Source organism: Neoarius graeffei, chromosome 4 (assembly GCF_027579695.1).
Source record: "Neoarius graeffei isolate fNeoGra1 chromosome 4, fNeoGra1.pri, whole genome shotgun sequence".
NCBI lineage: Eukaryota > Metazoa > Chordata > Actinopteri > Siluriformes > Ariidae > Neoarius > Neoarius graeffei.
In genome coordinates this window covers 68286569-68309025 of record NC_083572.1, presented here as the reverse complement: position 1 = coordinate 68309025, position 22457 = coordinate 68286569, and the positions used below count along the sequence as shown (strand labels likewise).

At 43.6% G+C, this 22457-nt stretch overlaps 1 protein-coding gene across 1 annotated transcript in view; it reads right to left on the bottom strand.

Moving 5' to 3' along the window:
* The window catches only part of tex264a (testis expressed 264, ER-phagy receptor a), a 227099-nt gene extending 205513 nt beyond the window's left edge, over window positions 1–21586 (bottom strand). Inside the window, exon 1 of the mRNA XM_060919548.1 lies at window positions 21011–21586. Coding sequence (XP_060775531.1) covers window positions 21011–21268 — 258 coding nt within the window. The 5' untranslated portion in view covers window positions 21269–21586. The remainder of the gene's footprint in view (window positions 1–21010) is intronic.
* Window positions 21587–22457: the final 871 nt, after the last annotated feature.

The window sequence follows — 22457 nt, the reverse complement described above, 5'->3', positions numbered from 1 at the left end:
GTGCAGTGTACCATGCTAATCGCCTGCCTCGCTTGGCATGATCATGATACATAGATCTAAAAACACACAGAAATGCTCGCAGAGCCACAGCTATGACTCGAGTCGGCTGTATCGCTTGAAATTGTGACACCAGTTCATGGTATATCCAGAATATACCATGACCAATTCACACCATATCCTTTTTTTTTTTTGGACGTCACAAAATTAATTGCTTTAATCAGTGGTGAAACTATTACGTCACGTGAGCCATCGTTGGCCAATCCCTGCACAGGAATTTTTGTATGAGGGATATAATAGCTCAATCTTGAGCTCAGATTACTCTCTGTTTAGAGAGTTTCAAATGTCTGCATGAGCTTCCTCAGAGTCCTCAGGTTTCCACCCAACTCCCAAAAACATGCAGGTAGATGGATGATACTCGAAATTGCCACTAGGTCTGGATGAGCGCGTGTTTATAAATCACAAAATGGTATTCCACCTTGAGCTATTCTACTCAGTAGAAAATGTGTCCAAAATTGTAATTTTTTTCTTTTGAAGTTAATGAGTATAAAATTTTTCATTTGTACCATGCATGTGTGCTGCGATGGACTGGCATCCCATTGAGGGTCCACCACAACCATGAAAACGAATGAATTAGTGAATATAATAATACAAATCATACAATACAATAATATATACTTTATATATGCTTAATTTCCATTTCTATTTTAGGACTAGATGGTACAATCCCTTGCAGAGTGCGTCTACCTGAGCTAACACTGGTGGGGACGGGCGTGCAAACTGAGGGTCTCCAGATGGGTGCCCTAATGGTATTCAGATGGAGTGTGGAGGAATAAAGCTTCATTGGGGTCATCAGGTGGTAGGGCTGCACGATTATGGAAAAAATGATAATCACGATTATCTTGATCAAAATTGTAATCACGATTATTCTTGATGTTAGGGAAATCACTTAAATTTTATCTCACTATATTCAAACAAACAATATGAACAGCTTTCAGTGCAGAATGAAATTTAAAAGAGAAGTTCTGATTTCCAAATGACAAATAAATGAAATTTATCCAAGAAATTACCAAAGGATGAAGGAACTGAAAACTCAATTGCAACAATTACATAGCATTATACTGAGGCCTACAAGTTTTTAGCTAGAAAGACCAGCCTATCAACATGCTCTGGCTTTAAACATGAGCGAAGGCAGGTCACAGCATTGCCTCCAGTGCTAAATAGTCTGTTGTTCCGACATAGTTAGCTTTTCTCTCTCACCTCAATCTGTTACCTACTCTCACGCCATTAGGGGGCGAACCGACGCATGTAAGGTTTCATTTCTCCGCCTAAATAAGCAAGCAAGCCAAGTGACTTGGCTTGCTTGCTTATTTAGGCGGAGTAATGAAACCTTACATGCGTCGGTTCGCCCCCTAATGGTTTGGCGGAGTACTGGTCAAAAAGTGCTTTATCAGATATGCAGCAGAGCTCGCATTTTAAATGGAAATAAATCACGATTTTCATTTAATTTAATCGTGGCAGCCAAAATCGCGATTTTCGATTAAATTCGATTAATTGTGCAGCCCTATCAGGTGGGCACACTCCTTCTTAGGTGTTGCAATGATAGGCCCACAACACCTCCAGAGGGCTCATCGGCGACATCTGGCGTCCCAGGTGTGCCCCCCTCTGCTTTAACTCTCACTATTCACCCTAATGGAGCAGCTGTTATTTGGGGGCCCAGGTGATGTCTCTCCTCTTAATCCAGAGCCACCGACTGGCCTGTTCAACGGCACTGGAAAGGGCTTTGATGGCTTGCTGGTGGGCTTGACCTCTGACTCCCACGTCCTTAAGCAGCCTGGTGGTTGACTTTCCAACAAAACCTCCGCAGCTGACCTCAACTGGGCAGACCCTAGCCTTCCAGCCACGTTGCTCAGCATACTTCAAGCTTTTGTACTCGTATGCTTCCTCCACAACATCCTCCCAGGGCACGGTCAGCTCTGTTATGTACATGGAGCGAAGTGAGGAGGACCAAAGCACAACCTCTGGTCTGAGATTTGTTGCAGTGATCTCAGCTGGGAAGCAGAGCCGCTGGTTCAAGTCCACCGATAGCTTCCAGTCTTGCGCCCCACCTAGCTGGCTGATGTGGCTTGGATGTATGGGCTTTGCCATGCTTCGCTCCTGCACTGAAATTTTATCACAAATGAGTGATAGGCTGATGAAGGAGGAGGTAGGGCATTTATGGATGTCCGCCTGGTTTCCAGCGTTGATGCAAGGCACTTCAGCACCTGGTTGTGTCGCCAGGTGTAACAGCCTTGTTTCAGGTTTGTTTTGCAGCTCACCAGGATGTGCTTCAGGTTGGCCGGAGACTGATAAAGGGGGCACGTAGGATCTTCTTTATACCACTGGTTGAGGTTGATTGGAGATGGCAGAACATCATAGGTGGCTCGTATGATGAAGCTGGTTTGATGTGCTTCCATGTTCCACAGATCCCTCCAAGAGAATTTTCTTTTCTCAACCTCCTCATATTGCATCCACAGCCCTTGCTTTGCTTGAGAAGCGGCCTTTGCGCACCTCATTGCTTGTTCTTGGCGGCGTACCTCCTCAACTACAAGACCTCGGCACTGTGATGGTGTTGCTTTGTGCCAGGATAGATTGCTCTCTCCAAGGCCAAGGCCTCCTCTCCCTTGCTGCACATGACCAATGATGTCCTGAAGCTTAAGGGATGACTTTGCCTGCTGCATAGCTAGTGATGGGGTCCACTTTCTTCCAGTTGCCAGAATGGGAGCTGTTCGGGTGACACATGGATCATGGGATTCTGTCAGTGTCATTTCCAGCCTAACTTTGGAGCACTTGTATTCCTCTGTTAGACTGGACACTGGAAGTTCAAGAATACCTTTCCCATATAGGCCTGTGCTGACAATGCACCTGAGGAGACAAAGCCATTTTTTCACAAATGAACTAACCAGCCTCTCTAGTTTTTCAACCTTGGAGAGTGGGATCTCATAGATGGTCAAAGACCACATCAACCAGGTGAGGAGACCAAACTGAAAGAACCAGAGCTTCAACCTGCCCGGTAGGAAGGACCTGTTGATGCTCTCCAGGCCACTGATGGTGTCCTGCCTAATCTGGTCTGCTTGGTCTATAGCTTTGAGGGTTGCATCGTACCAGCGTCCAAGACTCTTAACAGGCTCCTCACCAATGTACTGTAAAAGCATCGTTCGAACAGCTTCCCTTTGACGACTGATATGCTCCTGGACTTGCTTGGATTTATTTTCATTCTAGCCCACTCGATGTTCTCTTGGAGCTTCCTCAATAGTCGCCTAGTGCAGGGCTTGGTTGTTCCAAGTATGATCCTATCATTCATGTGTGCCTTGACAGGAGGGAGTCAGAGACCAGGTTTGAGCTGCTCTCCTCCTACCACCCACCGAGAGGCCCAGATGACGACCTCCATGGCCATGGTGAAAGCTAGTGGAACGATGGTGCATCCTGCTATGATGCCAATTTCCAGACGCTGCCATGCTATAGTGAGTTCATCAGTTGTTAACATTAAAATAAACTGTTGAGAAGAGATTGTGACCGACACTGTCTGCATTGCACCCAACACCCCTCCCCCCGTGAAGCTTCATCTGTTTGAGTCCCCAAATATGCTCCATCTAAAGCTTAGCAGGATAAGAAGCTGTGTTTTCATACAGTCATGTGGGAAAAGTGCAAATAGGTTTTGGGATTTCTTAGGTTTGGAAATAGACTGCATGTATGTGTAATTCATGCATGTTCTGGCCCACTTGACCTGGGCTGACATGAACAGACATGCCTTTAGCTTCTCTAAAAGTCACTTTCTGGAGGAAGCAAGTTTCCTCTGGCAGAATATCTTTTATATATATACATAAAAAGGTGTGTTTTGCTAAATCAGCTCTGGAAGTAAGGGTATTTTAAAGGGTTTTTTCCCCCCCATTACTGTGATTTGTGTCACTTAATGCAGGAATTCTTAAAATGTTTGCAGCCAGGGGAGCCCCGCTTTGGCTAGGGGGGGGGACCCACACAACTTTTTCTGTAGATTTATTTTATGAACCAATCAAAATTGCAGCTTATTCTTCAGATGTACAGTACCAGTCAAACATTTGGACCTGCCTTCTATTTCAATCGTTCTACTTTATTTTTATTAAAATACACTTCATGTCTTAAAGGTGCAGTACAAGATTTTGGAATAACGGTTCCCGCAAGCCATATTTTGAAAAGAAACACGCCCGCCCTCGCCATGCTCCCACCCCCGCGTCTCCACCCCCCTCCCTACCCGCGCCTCCAAAGCACATGAACGCGCATTACCAGTTCCCGAGCGTTCATGGTTGTCGCGAGGACTGTTTGCATTAGCTCAGTGTGTTTCAACCACTGTTAGCGCGGAAGGAGAGATCATCAGGTGTGCCGTGGCGTCTTCTCAGGTAAGACTGAACAACATCGTAGTGAAAGTAACCAACTAACATGATTATCATTTCAAGAAATATTTGTCTGCATACTACATTAGAAGTTGACTTTTCACTTGTTTTCATACTTGTTATACCTAATCTAATTGTAATAAGATTGATATGTCGGGGGTTCTGTAGCAGTCACTGCCCTAGCCCAAGCAGTGTTCATGGCTAAGGTTCATGTTGATAGCTCTAATCTGCATTTTACTATTGTTTCTTCATGGAACAGTCCCAATTCATAAATAAATAAGAGAGTTATCGTTTGTGCCACATACAGCTAAGCTAACAAATCGTTTGTATGCATGAAATAAATACCATGGAAACTACCATCAAGGATGTAATACGACTATATGCGTTAGTATAACAATCCGTGTCAGCTAACTTTGCAAATCATGCTAACTTAGCAAAACCTACATTGTGGTCCGTATCATCGGTTATGCTCTCGCTGCCAGGGTGTACACTTGTTAAAACGACAACACTGTCCTATCTGAAAATGTAATAAATACATAATGTTATCTTACCTATCGAGTAGAAACAGGGCCACCATTGCATCGGTTTGAAGTCCTTTTTGTTGTTTGAGTCACCGCCAGCGGTCGAACGCTGCGCCAATGTTCACTCTGGTCTTGACTTGTCCTTTTTCATAAAGTTTCCTGGCAGTTGCCTTTTCGAATACAGATTTTCGTTTTCTTTTTTGACCAGTTGTGTGCGTCTGTTCTGCCATAGTGTTATGTAATTATTGTAGGCCAGTATCTAGATAAAATGGGCTAGTATGGTAGGCTATCTATCCGTTGCTTTGAAATGGTTTAGTTCACCTGGAGTGGTCCCTGCGCATAGTGGCGGGGGTGGGGCGGTGAGGGTTTGGGGTCGTGGGCTTCAGTCTGATTGACGTGTCAGTATCCAATCATTTTGAGGTGGTTACCTCGATAGGATTTGATGGCGTTTTTCCTTTATTTTACACTGTAGACTGGATTAAAATATTTCGTTTTTGGGTCAAACCTTCTATTGTACTGCTTGCAACATGGGTGTGAGGAGCTTTTCAAGCAATATGGTAAAAAATACTCCTGAAAAAAATCTCGTACTGCACCTTTAAAGGAATGATGGACTGTCGTTTCTCTTTACTTAATTGAGCGGTTCTTGACAAAATATGGATGTGGCGGGGGGGGGGGGGTAAGAGTCAGCTGTGGGTGGTGAGGAGTCAGGTAGAACTGGTACACACGCGGAGTTTCACCGGTGTTTGATCCCTGGCAATTTACTTGTGTGCTTTCTGTGTTCTTTCAGAGGGAAGCCGGTAATCAGGGAGAGAGCTGAGCAATCCAGCACCATGTTTTTCACAAACAAACAAAACTAAGTCATTGAAAAGTGAAATCAAAGTAAAAATAAGACACACCTTGAGTTGTCAAGCCTGTCTCCCAGTTCCTCGTTCCCTAACCTGTATCAGTGTTACAATGCATTGTAGAACAGAGCTATTTACTGTATTTTCATTTACTGTTTGATCTCCAATGCATTAAGGCAAAAAAAATTGCACTAATTAACTTTTGACGAGACACATCTGTTAAACGAAAAGCATTCCAGGTGACTACCTCATGAAGCTGGTTAAAATAATGCCAATAGTGTACAAAGAGAGTGATCAAGGTAAACACTGGCTACAGTGTTGAAACTTGGCGGTTGCACGGTCGCCAGTAGTGATTACAAACTGGCCAGGGTCACTAAAAGTTGAGGTTTGGTCACCCGAAGGGCTACGTTTGAGAAGTATGAAAAAAAAATTACAATAACAATTAAATATTCCTTCCATGGAGTACCTTTCTTTGCTTTCCTTTCCTCAACTCCAAGTTCGTGAATTCTAGTAAAAGTTTAGCTCTAAAATGCAAAATTCAAAGCCGTTCATAATTTTTCAGATCGCGCCATGAAATTCATAACTTTCCCAACCTCTGACCTTTCCCATGATTCACTGCTGCATCATAGCGGAAGCCAGGATCTTTCTTCCACTCCACTGTGTTTACGTTTGTCACGAACGCTAACTGCTACATAGGAAAGATCAAAGATGACTAAAAGATGGTTACACGGCTCCGATTTTCTGACGTGCTCTGGAGATAATACGATCAAAGTTCCCATCCGTCTACCATCACGGAATGGACAGACGACATGAAATTGTGGCCCGACGTCAGCTACGTTGACATTGTCAATTATTTTATTCTTAGTGAGGGCGTTGATGGCGAGGAGCTAAGGAACTACAAACGCACAGGAGGTGTACAATTATCTATACAGTAATAAAACTGGCAAAATTGTGTAAAAGAGAGGGCGAGTTTGTTTGCTTAAAGGCTGAGCTTGAGCCTAGCCAGAGGAAAAAAAAAAAAAAAAGGGACTGAAATCCTGCAGTCATGCAGCAGCTGTCATCTGGAAGGTTGGCCGTGTCAGAATAGAGCGACTGGATTATTGTATTGGTTTACTAATAATGTAATGTAGTGTTGATATACTGTAAGTCGCTTTGGACAAAAGCGTCTGCCAAATACCATAACGATATTAACCATAAGCACCTAGCTCTAGTCTGACAGAACTCTACCAGCCCACTGTACCGTGATGTCTCTTGTATTGGCTCAAGAAGAGAAAGCTCAGTCAGAGAAGCACAGGCTAATCATTTTGATGCAGATGCAAATGCTGTCAAACTTTGGAAACAAACATACCATGCTGAAATAATTCCTTGTCTATATATTTGTCCAAGCTTCTTGAACTTCTTACCTACCCTCATTATTCCAGATATTGGATGGTATTTGTAGGCCATTTGTTTACACTAGTACTTCAGCACTGGTTGCTCTTGGATTCATTTGGCTACCGAGGCTACATGCACTTACTGTTAGTCACTTTAAATAAAAATGTCAGCTAAATGACTGTAATGTAGTGTAATATTATGAATAATGTACAATATCTAAACAACAATTACACAACTAATGTGACTGATTAATCCGTTTCTGGGGGTATACATTAAACACTGTGGGGTGTTATTCAATTAAAAATGGTTTTAATGTTTTTGTGATGGGCTAGAGGAAATTTAAGGGCCACTTTATTTTGGCATGGGTCACTAAGAATTCAGGGACGCTGGCCCGAGTGGTGACCAAGCACTGAAGTTAACTTTTCATCCTGTGGCTACTTTAAAGAATCTCATCTCATCTCATTATCTCTAGCCGCTTTATCCTTCTACAGGGTCGCAGGCAAGCTGGAGCCTATCCCAGCTGACTACGAGCGAAAGGCGGGGTACACCCTGGACAAGTCACCAGGTCATCACAGGGCTGACACAGACACGGACAACCATTCACACTCACATTCACACCTACGGTCAATTTAGAGTCACCAGTTAACCTAACCTGCATGTCTTTGGACTGTGGGGGAAACCGGAGCACCCGGAGGAAACCCACGCGGACACGGGGAGAACATGCAAACTCCGCACAGAAAGGCCCTCGCCGGCCCCGGGGCTCGAACCCAGGACCTTCTTGCTGTGAGGCGACAGCGCTAACCACTACACCACCGTGCCGCCACTTTAAAGAATCTAAAATATGAAATGTTTTGGGTTTTTAACACTTTTTTTATTTAAAATCACATAATTCCATACATGCTCCATGTGTTATTTCATAGTTCTGATGTCTTCATTATTGTTCTACAATGGAGAAATTAGTCAAAATACAGAAAAACCGATGTTTTTCTGTAGGGGTGTCCAAACTTTGGACTGGCACTGTAAAATACCAAGGTTTGAAATTAAACCTGATTAAAAGTAACCACCCAAAAAGCACTCAATAATAAATACAACTTTTCATAATAGAAGATTCTGATTTCCACCACTATAACAAAATTTAAAATAAATAAAAATCACAGGCCCTACTTTGAGAACCACTGATTTATGGTATTGATTTTTTGTGTGTGTGTGTGAAGATTTTTGTGTCTCTGATCTTACTGTGGTTTGCGATTTGTATCAGTGGATTTTCATTCCACGAATAAGTTAAATATCCAGCAAACTTTCTTTCAGAGTCTTTTCTAAAAAGAAACCTTGCTGTCTTTAGGGAGTTTTCTGCAAAATAAAAAAGTTCTCAGTTGTAAACATGGCTACATTAAACTTGGTATAGGACTGTATGTATGAGAAGTGACTCCTGATTGTCACACCCTGTATCCGAAATCACTCACTCGTTCACTACTCCCTACAGAAGGAATCACTATATAGGAGGACTAATTATATTATATATATATATATATATATATATATATATATATATATACACACACACACACACACACACACACACACACACACACAGTGGTGCTTGAAAGTTTGTGAACCCATTAGAATTTTTTTATATTTCTGCATAAATGTAACCTAAAACATCATCAGATTTTCACACAGGTCCTAAAAGTAGATAAAGAGAACCCAGTTAAACAAATGAGACAAGAATATTATACTTGGTCATTTATTTATTGAGGAAAATGATCCAATATTACATATCTGTGAATGGCAAAAGGATGTGAAGCTTTGCTTTCAGTATCTGCTGTGACCCCATTGTACAGCAATAACTGCAACTAAACGTTTCCAGTAACTGTTGATCAGTCCTGCACACCGGCTTGGAGGAATTTTATCCCATTCCGCCGTACAGAACAGCTTCAAGTCTGGGATGTTGGTGGGTTTCCTCAGATGAACTGCTCGCTTCAGGTCCTTCCACAACATTTCGATTGGATTAAGGTCAGGACTTTGACTTGGCCTTTCCAAAACATTAACTTTATTCTTCTTTAACCATTCTTTGGTAGAACGACTTGTGTGCTTAGGGTCGTCATCTTGCTGCATGACCCACCTTCTCTTGAGATGCCATTCATGGACAGATGTCCTGACATTTTCCTTTTGAATTCGCTGGTATAATTCAGAATTAATTGTTCCATCAATGATGGCAAGCCGTCCTGGCCCAGATGCAGCAAAACAGGGCCAAACCATGATACTACCACCACCATGTTTCACAGATGGGATAAGGTTCTTATGCTGGAATGCAGTGTTTTCCTTTCTCCAAATATAACACTTCTCATTTACACCAAAAAGTTCTATTTTGGACTCATTCACCCACAAAACATTTTTCCAATAGCCTTCTGGCTTGTCCACATGATCTTTAAGCAAACTGCAGATGAGCAGCAATGTTCTTTTTGGAGAGCAGTGGCTTTCTCCTTGCAACCCTGCCATGCACACCATTGTTGTTCAGTGTTCTCCTGATGGTGGACTTATGAACATTAACCAATGTGAGAGAGGCCTTCAGTTGCTTAGAAGTTACCCTGCGGTCTTTTGTGACCTCACCGACTATTATACGCCTTGCTCTGAGAGTGACCTTTGTTGGTCGCCCACTCCTGGGGAGGGTAACAATGGTCTTGAATTTCTCCTTTTGTACACAATCTGTCTGACTGTGGATTGGTGGAGTCCAAACTCTTTAGAGATGGTTTTGTAACCTTTTCCAGCCTGATGAGCATCAACATCGCTTTTTCTGAGGTCCTCAGAAATCTCCTTTGTTGGTGCCATGATACACTTCCACAAACATGGGTTGTGAAGATCAGACTTTGATAGATCCCTGTTCTTGAAATAAAACAGGGTGCCCACTCACACCTGATTGTCATCCCATTGATTGAAAACACCTGACTCTAATTTCACCTTCAAATTAAAGCCGCAAGCGGCCTTGTCGGGCCCTCGCACCTGCGGCGTATGCCCCCCCAAGCCCCCACCCTCCCGCTCCCAACCCCACCCGACCCCATTCTCCATGCCTGCACACAAAGTATTTTCAGATGCGGAGGCCCTCAGCTAGCCCGACCCCGAGTGCTCCAGGACATTGCCTTGACACTGAACAGCACACACACACTCCAATCCCCCCAAACCCTAAATAAATATTGGTGCACGTTACGCATTTGGTGTCTGTCTGTTTCTGTCCCATGACCGTACATACTGTTTGCAAATAAATACCTCTTTCTAGTGACAAGAACGTTACTCAGATATTAGCTAAAGTCTAAGTCCATATGTAATTGGAAATGGACAAGTTTTTCACATGAGTAGTTTGGTGTTTTCCATTGATGGGGAGGTCAACTATCTCAGGAAAAGGGTATGCTTTACATGAGTGTTTAGGAGTCAGGTCGATACGTCTTTTGTAACACTAACATACTGACACAATACTGTTATGTGGTGCAAAAGTATTGCATGAAATATTTATCAATAACCAGTTTTGGACAATTAGTGTCTGCAAAAAAACTGCACCCCCCCCCGATGGAATTTCACCACATTTGGTACAGATGATAAGGGACCTATAAAGAGTTTGCTTGCCGAGTTTGATCAAGTTCGACCAATCAGAAGCCGAGATATAAATTTTTGCCATAAACAGCGCCCCCAGTGGCGAAAGTTCACCAAATTTGGTATACATGTCAAGGGACCTATGAAGAGTTGTTGTGTCAAGTTTGATCAAGGTTGACCAATCAGAAGCCGAGATATAAATTGTTGCCAGAAAACAATGCCCCCAGTGGCGAAAGTTCACAAAATTTGGCACATATGTCAGGTGACCTATTAAGAGTGTGCGTATCAAGTTTGATCAAGATTGAGTAAATAGAAGATGAGATACTGATTTTTGAAGAATAAATTTTTGGTTTTACCCATGTCAGTAGGTGGCGCTATGCTGTGCATGAGTGTTTATGGGCTGAAAAAATATGTCTCTCCAACACCAACGTACTATCACAAAATAGTTGTGTGGTGAAAAAGCACTGAGGAATTATTTACAAAAAACTCGTTTTGGAAAAATTGCGTCGGCAAAAAACAGCGCCCCCCATTGACAAAAAATCTCAAAATGTGGTACACATGACAGGGGAGGTATGAAGAGGGTGCCCGTCAAGTTTGAGCAAATTTGACCAATTGGAAGCCAAGATATGAATTTTGGCCCAAAAATAGCGCCCCCAGTGGCAAAATATCACAAAAATTGGGAGACATGTCAGAACCCCTATGAGTAGTTTGCCTATCAAGTTTGATCAAATTTGAGCAAGTAGAAGAATTTTTATGAATTTAAGCATGTATAGATACATATTGAAAATTGATTGACATATAACTTCGGAACGGTTTATCATACGAGAAATGTATTTACAATCTTTTGTCAGCCATGTGTCTAGATGATGTGTACCAAATTTGGTGACGTTCCCATGAACGGCCTAGGAGGAGTTGCGCCCTCTTCGTGGTCATGCATTTCGCACAAAAGTGAAATTACCTCACTTCCTGTTGGGCGTGGCTAATGCATTGGCATTGCTTTTTTGTTCGGCTTAGTGAGATACATATGCATACCAAATTTCATTCCGCTACAAGAAACTATATGGCAACCAGGAGCCTCAATGCGAGAGGCGCTGTTAGGGGGCGCGTTAGGGGGCACTGTAGAGGCCCCGAGCCCCGCCCGGATGTGGGTTTTAGGTTCTGAGTAGCGGTCGCGATGTGTGACGCGTGTGCCAAATTTCGCGCGTTTTCACGCACGGGAAGTGCCTCAAAAATGGCCAAACAGCGAAGAAAAATAATAATGAAACGGAACAAGATCAATAGGGCCTTCGCCCTTTCGGGCTCGAGCCCTAATTAACTGCTAATCCTAGAGGTTCACATACTTTTGCCACTCACATATGTAATGCTGGATCATTTTCCTCGATAAATAAATGACCAAGTATAATATTTTTGTCTCATTTGTTTAACTGGGTTCTCTTTATCTACTTTTAGGACTTGTGTGAAAATCTGATGATGTTTTAGGTCATATTTATGCAGAAATATAGAAAATTCTAAAGGGTTCACAAACTTTCAAGCACCACTGTATGTATGCATACACACACACACACACACACGTGTATACCGTATAACCTCTAATGAACGCCCCAGGGGGCGTTACATTTTTCAAAAGGGGGGCGTTTATTAGGGGTAAATAAATAAATAAATAAAAACCACAGTTGATCGAATTTTTCAAACCCTAACATAACTGCCCTACTAATTTTCCCAATGTAAAAACAGTATGTAAAACTGTTCAGACTGTTAGTTTTTTTAATTTTGAATTATTTTTTCCCGAAATGGGGGGGAGGGGTAGATTAGATTAGATAAAACTTTATTGATCCCTTTGGGAGGGTTCCCTCAGGGAAATTAAGATTCCAGCAGCATCATGACAGATAAACAGAGAAAAGAAATGGAGAAAAACTTCAAGATAAATTAAAATAAATTAAGTATTTACATATACAAATATAAAAGAATAAGATATGGGGAAGAGAGGAAGGGGGGGAAGTTGCGTTAGAGTGTGTGTGTGTGTGTGTGTAAGCAGGAAAGATATTGCACTTTTATTGCACATTGTCCGGTATTGCTTATTGTTAGGCTCGGCTGTGTAGGGGTTAATTGTTGCACTGAAAAGTGGGGAAAAAAAGTAATAAAACACCCCTGTTCTGAAGTCTGCTCCCAGTTCCTGTTTCCCAAACATCTGAGAGTGGTCACAATATAATACCAGGATTTTTATGCAAAGAGTATTTGAAATGCAAATGCTGGATACATCAACTAAGGCCCTGTCCACACGGCAACGGATTCAGGTGACTCCGATACAATTGCTTATCGTTTAGGCCTGGCGTCCACACGGCACCGGCGTTTTGGGTGCCCAAAACGCAATCTTTTTGAGAACGGGTTCCAGAGTGGAAAGATCTGGCAACGTTGCCGTTGTGAAGTCGTCTGGATGAGTAGAACGGATTTGTTTACGATGACGTTACAACCACATGACTGTGAGTGCTTCACGCCGGGTAGAAGTGTAACGAACTCGATGCGAGTTGCCAACAAATCCTATAACTTGGTTCATGAAACGCGCTTACAAAATATTTTCACTGTGAATATTTATTGTGTAATGGTGCAAAGTGAGAGAGAGAGAGAGAGAGAGAGAGAGAGAGAGAGAGAGACTCTGCCCTAAATCCCGCCAGCAAAAAGAGGGAGAAAAAGAAGCGATCTCACCTCTTCAGATGTTGGTTTAAGTCCTACAATACATTCCTCAAAAAGGGCGTAGAAGAGCAAATTAATCCATCAACGTGTAGCATTCAATTTATTCCGGACCATTAAAGACGCCGCCTTCCGCGTAGAATCATAAGTCATCCTCGCCGCCATATTGGATAGGTCAAAGCGGAGAATAAAGATTCATGTGCTGCGTTTAACTGTACCAACAGGTTTGCCGTCCAAACGAGATCACATGGGATTACCTTTCACAGGTGAGACTGGAAAAATACTTTTCATTGTATTTGGTCATTATAATGTAATTTTACAAACAGATTTTCCTGACTTTGTGGCTAATATGAAGTCTCGCGCATAATAGTTTATGCGCATGCGTCCTTACTTCTTCTATTGTTCTTGTGTCTCCGAAGGGACCAACTTACAGCGCCCCTAGAGGTGTGGCATGTGTATTGCATCGTTTTCAGCAAGCGTTGCGTTGCCATATGGACCTGATATTTTACTGATCGTTGCCCATTTGGACGCGATATATTTTTAAATAACATCTTGTTGCCGTTGTCGTGTGGATGTAGCCTAAACTTACTGGTTTAACTGTGTTGAGTAGTTACAACATTTTTTTCCCTTCTTGCTCACTTTGCTGTTCTCTGGGCTACTTTTCAATGTTTGTTATTTACATCTTAGAACACATTCTTAATCATGGATAATGACAAACGTTTGTGTACGCATACAAGTTAATTACATTATAATACACTTTTTTGGTGTAATCAGGACTCCAAAAGGTTAAAACGCATCCTGTGAGATAAACTGAAATATCCACTTTGTACAAGGGCAGATTACGTGGTCCAAACAGTAAGGACAATCTCAGATTTCAAAAAAAAAAAAGGATGAAAATAACACTAATATTCGGCACCCTGGCCATTTTTAATGACTATTATAAAGACCTTCCATATCAGCCAAAGTGTTTCCACAATCAAGCGTTTTATGGTTTTATCACACACAGTGCACTTACACGCTCATGCACAACCTCACCCAATACCTCACGTCTACTCTAATGTTTTAAAACTACAGCTTGTACATATCGGTGCTCCGGTTGGAATAACAGCAGAAAGTACAGCCAGTGGAGCAGAATGTGCATCTACAGGACATGGGCACCTGGGAGACTTCCAGCAGGCCACTAGAGAGGAGCTGCAAAAGCAATCCTTTTAAATAAACGTGCTGGCACTGCAGAAATGACAAATACCGGATTAGCATAGCCACAAACGTGGCACTTTTGTATAGGCACATGGTTTTTCGTACCAATTGCTGCTATGCAGCATGTTGGACTACAGTGGTATGGAGGGAAACATTCATCATCTTTACCAGATTCCAAGTTATAACATTTTTGTACGTTTCCTGTAAAATACAGCAATGTGGTGGAACATACAATACAGTAGATGAGCCATGTGTGTAGCACTATACTATAGGACACATGCAGAAGTTCATGGCAGAAAGCAATAAATAAAGCTCGACAGAACTACAGGAAAAGACCAGTACATCAGGGTGCAACCTCTAAGGTGATATGGTGGTCACTCTTGCCGATGAGTTAATATTTTTGCCCATGAATTAATAATATTTCAAGACCAGAATTCTCATGACTGAGTTATGACGTTGTGGTCATCTCATCTCTAGCCGCTTTATCCTACAGGGTTGCAGGCAAGCTGGAGCCTATCCCAGCTGACTACGGGCGAAAGGCGGGGTACACCCTGGACAAGTCGCCAGGTCATCACAGGGCTGACACATAGACACAGACAACCATTCACACTCACATTCACACCTACGCTCAATTTAGAGTCACCAGTTAACCTAACCTGCATGTCTTTGGACTGTGGGGGAAACCAGAGCACCCGGAGGAAACCCACACGGACACGGGGAGAACATGCAAACTCCACACAGAAAGGTCCTCGTCGGTCACGGGGCTCAAACACAGACCTTCTTGCTGTGAGGCGACAGCGCTAACCACTACACCACCGTGCCGCCCCACGTTGTGGTCATGAGATATCTAAATAGTGGTCATGAACAAGTCTATGAAAATGTTGCATTTGATATTGACTCAGAATTTGATTTAACTGGGAATTAGGACATCGAACTCAGAATGATGTCATTTTCAATCTCCAATGCTTCAAACTACAAAGTGTGTGTGTGTGGGGGGGAAACCCTGGACACTTCCATGTTCTCTTTTTATTAGCAACAATTTCGCAAGCTAACGGTGTTCAAAACAGTGTACAGTATACAAAGTTAAAAAGATTTAACACGCAAATATGTCTGAATGTTGATTGATCTAAAGCAAATATTTAAATAATTTCGGCTGGCTTTGAGTGGTCTATCAGATATATTCCATTCAGCCAGCATGATAGTGAACGAGTCGAAGACAAGTTCAAGATCATGCTAGCTGAATGGAATATATCTGATAGACCACAAAAAAAAAAAAGCCAAGATTATTATTATGCATACACAGTCCCTTCAGATCAGCATTCTCAAAGGCCAACGCTAGCTAACCTACGATTTGGTGCTGTTAGTGCGGCAGTCCAGTTACCTTCCAGCCGGTGTAGTGTTAGCAAAGGCCGATGCTAGCAAAGTCAAGATGAATATGATGATTATTATTGTTATTTTCCTTGTGTAATTTACTTAGTTACTTTTAAAATCAACAACTACACACACCGGAGTGACCTGGCAGCCAAAATTCTCTTGAAATCTGCTTTTAACGAAGCGGCCATGTTTGTTTGCAAACAGTCATAGTCACTCGCGAGCATGGAAGTTTTACATCTCCGACATGTCTCTCCCAGTTTTTTGATGTTCGTTGGTATGTTTTTCTCTTGTAAATGTGCCTGAAGAATATATAATGACGTTTTGGTAACCTTTCAGGTGTTCCGTGCATCTTTGGTTTCAGGTTTTAGTTTATTTAGTGCTTAATTATAGCATAGCTAATCCTAGCAGTAGCACTGGATTAGCCTCATCTTCGCTCTCTCCCGGCTGACAAAGGCATGATTATGCGCATGCGCAGCAGAAAAAGTTGTGTCACTGGATCTTCATATGAGCTCCGATCTGTGATGTCATGTTGTCTTGATGGCGTGCAATATAACAATACTGCACGCTCATTCTCCATTGGGGAGACTGGCATAATACACAGAGGATAAGCGATAATATTGCATGCCATCAATAAACCCATGAGAACAGAATCGAATACATGTTTTTATTCCAGGGAATACAGTGGTGCTTGAAAGTTTGTGAACCCTTTAGAATTTTCTATATTTCTGCATAAATATGACCTAAAACATCATCAGATTTTCACACAAGTCCTAAAAGTAAATAAAGAGAACCCAGTTAAACAAATGAGACAAAAATTTTATACTTGGTCATTTATTTATTGAGGAAAATGATCCAATATTACATATCTGTGAGTGGCAAAAGTATGTGAACCTCTAGGATTAGCAGTTAATTTGAAGGTGAAATTAGAGTCAGGTGTTTTCAATCAATGGGATGACAATCAGGTGTGAGTGGGCACCCTGTTTTATTTCAAGAACAGGGATCTATCAAAGTCTGATCTTCACAACACGTTTGTGGAAGTGTATCATGGCACGAACAAAGGAGATTTCTGAGGACCTCAGAAAAAGCGTTGTTGATGCTCATCAGGCTGGAAAAGGTTACAAAACCATCTCTAAAGAGTCTGGACTCCACCAATCCACAGTCAGACAGATTCTGTACAAATGGAGGAAATTCAAGACCATTGTTACCCTCCCCAGAAGTGGTCGACCAACAAAGATCAGTCCAAGAGCAAGGTGCGTAATAGTCAGCGAGGTCACAAAGGACCCCAGGGCAACTTCTAAGCAACTGAAGGCCTCTCTCACATTGGCTAATGTTAATGTTCACGAGTCCACCATCAGGAGAACACTGAACAACAATGTGGCTCAGGTGGATGAGGCGCCATGCCATGGATCCGGGGACCAGGGTTCGATTCCGGACCGAGGTCATTTCCCGATTCCTCCCCGTCTCTCTTTCCCGCTCATTTCCTGTCTCTACACTGTCCTATCCAATAAAGGTGAAAAAAAGCCCCCCCAAAAAAATCATCTTTATTTGAAAGATGCATTAATTATTGGCTAATGGTCTCTCTATGTCACAACACCAGTGACTTCATTATATCTTCATACATTATTCCAGTATTGGTAATGTGTAACATTATCAGTCATCTCCATGCTTAGCTTACAGTGCCCACAATAATTCAACTGATGTCTCTGTGTTTCATCTTAAAATCCTGCAGTTTTTTTTTTTTTTTGGGGGGGGGGGACAAAAAACAAACAAAAAAAAAACAAAAACACATTCCACAGGATCAGAAGATTCATTTCTGGCTTTAATCTATTAATTAATGGCCACAAGAAACAAAACTCAAGGCCTCCGAAAGCATAACCAGTGGCTTCAATATATTAAGTAAAATTATGTCTCCGTGTCACTTCAGCAGCTCCATACAACATAAAACAATAAACGCAAAACAATACGTAATAAACAGGACAGCAGGGCAGGATGGGTATAAACCAGAAAGTTGAGCAGACTGTGCAAACATGCACGTGGACTGTAAACCCAGGTACGCAGAAGATCATCATCATGTATATATCAGTGTAGTAAATATAAGTAAACTTATCAAGGACAATTCAGTAGAATTCAGTGTTCAGTAGAAGTGAACAGATCTGAGCAATAAAACGATAAGAAATAAGCAATAAGAAAATTGTTCGACAGAATGTGCGATAGGTTCCACTTAAATCTATTATGAACACACACAGTTCAGTTGCATAAACAAACCCAAAGTGTGCTCCCTCCCTGACTCAAACATCCCATCATCCATCATCTACACCACTTATCCATCAGGGGTGCGGATGAACTGGGGCCAATCCTAGCTGACTTCAGGTGAAAGGCGGGGTACGCTATGGACAGGTCGCCAGTCTATCACAGGGCTAACACAGAGACGAACAGCCAGTCACACCTTTGGGCAATTTAAATTAGCCAGTTGACCCGATCCACATGTCTTTGGACTGTGGGAGGAAACCAGAGCACCAGCAGGAAACCCACACAGACACGAGGAGAAAGCCTCAGTTGGCCATGAGGTTCAATCCCAGAACGTTCATGCTGAGAGGTGACAGTACTTACCACTGCACCACCACAGCCTCTCCTATACCTTCATCATGGAGTGCACTACAAGCGACATGCAAACAGCCAATCATTTAACAGGTGTATGATTCGTCTGCACCATCGACATGTGATTCAATAACAGAAACAGTGTGGAGTGAGAAAAATGAATGAGGACATTGTTAATATTCAAGCTTTTTTTCCCCTCCTGCTAATTATTAAAAAAGGTCATTAAAAAAAATTATCAATAGCATCTGAAATGAAACAGTTCATCATGGTGGAAGCTAAGGCCTAAAAGTTAGAGAAGCAGCTTTGGCACCAAAAGGTGATTGGTTTAGTTCTCTAGACACAACCCCAGATGGGTTAAATACAAAGAAAGACTTTCTCTGTGCTCTGTAATGTACATGTGATGAATAAAAGCTTAAAATTTGCCCCCATTCAATCATTTTTTCAGCCCAGCCCTGGAAGTGAATTGGGCCCTGTGTGTTTGTAGTGTGTGTAATGCTGTGACCGCAGACATCAGTATGCTATGTAAACACAGCTGATTACCTCCCACACTCAGCTGTAATGGAGGCTTGGCTTTTTTTTTTTTTCCCCTCAAGCAAAGTCTACTGTCACATGTTTATGTTTCACTATCAACACGGGCCTTCTAAACACACACTGACACACAGGTTAAGACTACTGTAGAGCACTGCATTACATTACATTCGACCCAACAGACTACACCAGATCTCTCACAGGAAGGAAGGAAGACAGGCAGGCAGACAGAAAGGAAGACAGGCAGGCAGACAGACAGGAAGGAAGACAGGCAGGAAGGCAGGAAGACAGGCAGGAAGACAGGAAGGAAGACAGGCAGGCAGGCAGACAGGAAGGAAGACAGACAGGCAGGAAGGAAGGAAGACAGGCAGGCAGGAAGACAGGCAGGCAGGAAGACAGACAGACAGGCAGGCAGGCAGGCAGACAGGCAGGAAGACAGGAAGTTAGACAGACAGGCAGGAAGACAGGAAGTTAGACAGGCAGGAAGACAGGAAGTTAGACAGGCAGGCAGGAAGACAGGAAGGAAGACAGACAGGCAGGAAGGAAGGAAGACAGGCAGACAGGCAGGCAGGAAGACAGGCAGACAGGCAGGCAGGAAGACAGACAGGAAGGAAGGCAGGAAGACAGACAGACAGGAAGACAGACAGACAGGAAGGAAGACAGGCAGGAAGACAGACAGGAAGGAAGACAGGCAGGCAGACAGGAAGGAAGACAGGCAGGCAGGAAGGAAGACAGGCAGGCAGGAAGGAAGACAGGCAGGCAGGAAGACAGGCAGGCAGGAAGACAGGCAGACAGGCAGGCAGGAAGACAGACAGGCAGGAAGACAGGAAGACAGGCAGGCAGGCAGGAAGACAGACAGGCAGGCAGGCAGGCAGGAAGACAGACAGGCAGGCAGGCAGGCAGGCAGGCAGGCAGACAGACAGGCAGGAAGACAGACAGGCAGGCAGGAAGACAGGAAGACAGGCAGGCAGGCAGGAAGACAGACAGGCAGGCAGGCAGGCAGGAAGACAGACAGGCAGGCAGGCAGGCAGGCAGGCAGACAGACAGGCAGGAAGGCAGACAGGCAGGCATACAGACAGGCAGGCAGGAAGGAAGACAGGAAGGCAGGCAGGAAAGAAGGAAGACAGGAAGGCAGGCAGGAAGGAAGGAAAGCAGGCAGGCAGGCAGGCAGGCAGGCAGGAAGGAAAGCAGGCAGGAAGGAAGACAGGCAGGAAGGAAGACAGGCAGGCAGGCAGGCAGGAAGGAAGACAGGCAGGCAGGAAGGAAGACAGGCAGGCAGGAAGGAAGACAGGCAGGCAGGCAGGAAGGAAGGCAGGCAGGCAGGCAGGCAGGAAGACAGGCAGGCAGGCAGGCAGGAAGACAGGCAGGCAGGCAGGCAGGAAGACAGGCAGGCAGGCAGGCAGGCAGGAAGACAGGCAGGCAGGAAGGAAGACAGGCAGGCAGGCAGGAAGGAAGACAGGCAGGCAGGCAGGAAGGAAGACAGGCAGGCAGGCAGGAAGGCAGGCAGGCAGGCAGGCAGGAAGACAGGAAGGAAGACAGACAGGCAGGCAGGAAGGAAGGAAGGAAGGAAGACAGACAGGCAGGCAGGCAGGCAGGAAGGAAGGAAGGAAGGAAGGAAGACAGACAGACAGGCAGGAAGGAAGGAAGACAGACAGACAGGCAGGCAGGCAGGAAGGAAGGAAGACAGACAGGAAGGAAGACAGACAGGAAGGAAGACAGACAGGAAGGAAGGAAGACAGACAGACAGAAAGAAAGACTAACAGTCTGTGCAACAAATGACAGTCAGTGGTGTTCAGCTGAAAGGCCCAAAGGTCTGAGGGCGAAGCAGGAGTCGCCTGTGCACTCTGGCAAAAACAGCTGGAGGAGGAAAGGCGCGTGCGCCGCCGGTGTGTCTCACCTGGTTGGGGTTGTCATAGTAGAGCGCGATGGAGCGGAGGTGCGGCGCGATGCTGCAGCTCTCGGTGAAGGCGGATCCGCAGTCCCTGTACGAGCCCTTTTTCAACTTGTACGCAATGGTGAGCTGCTTCACCGGAGGGGGTCCTGTTCGAACCACGACCTGAGACAGCAGTCCGGTGTAAAACACGAAGCCAGCGAGAGTCAGGATGAGACACACCACCAGAAAAAGGATCAGGGATAAAATCACAAAGTCAGACATTGCTCCTGCTGAAAGAAACGGCTGCGATCACTGATGCGTTGCGCTCAAACAACAACAACAGCAGCTTCCAGAGATCCTGAACAGAAAAGCCCCAGAGCCGCGATTACAGCGCACACTGCCGTCTGTTCCGCTCTCCGTCCAGCAAAACCCTCAAAGCTCAATCCTAACCTGCTCCGTGGTCTTGATAAAGTGCACTAGTTAGGGTGCAGAAGCCTCTCCGTCACCCACAGAGTGCACGAGTACAGCGAGCAGAGGGAGCTGTTCGGAACGGAGCGTTCTGCTCACAGCCCGAGCCTCATTTCCTTCAACACGGCGCCAGGACTTCCTGGTTGCACCATGTGTGTGTTCCGCAGGGGTGCTCCAAAACAAATGGTTCGGTGTTATGGTGGTCTCAGGGAGCAGCGTTCTGGAAAATCGCTCCAACAGACTCCAGAAGAAATGGGTTTTTGAAGTAATTGTTTATAAGAGCACTAATTATGGTTTCAGAGATCAAATAGATTGGTAGATTCCTAACAGGCAACATTGCGTCATCATCACGCGTGCAATGGGTAGAACGTGCTGATCATCATCATCATAATAATAATAATAATAATAATAATAATAATAATAATCAGTCCCCCAGGATTCCGCGGGCCTTTTTTGTGATTGTTGCGGGCTGAAATGTCTGATGTTGCAGGGGGTGTCCAAAAAATTGCGATGAAAGTTGCGGTGTTTTTTAGGTTTCTGTTGCGATTACATTGCGGGAGGAAGTGAAAGTTGCGAGAAATTGTTGCGATTTTCTCTTTTTGTGATTAAAATTGAGTGATATGTTAAATATTAAGTTATTACTGAAAAACTATTGATTAAAAAAAACAAAGACACTGAGAAATGGTCCTATAAACAACTTTACCAATATAAAAGATTACCAGGACTACAAAAATGCAGAAAAATAGGCTTTACTTATCCAAATGCACCTGTTGGTTCAAAAGTTAAAGTGCAGAGAACCTCACAGCACAACATGAAGTTACCTTAAAATATAATATAAATGCCTCAGCTTTCATATAAGAAAAAAACCTATTAATACTAGTACTGTGTGCAGGCAGTCTCTCCTGAAGACTAAATTAAACAATAATTATAAACTAATAAAATAAATGGCTCAGGCTTCATAGAAGAAAAAAAACAATTTGAACAGAATCTCACAGTATGATGC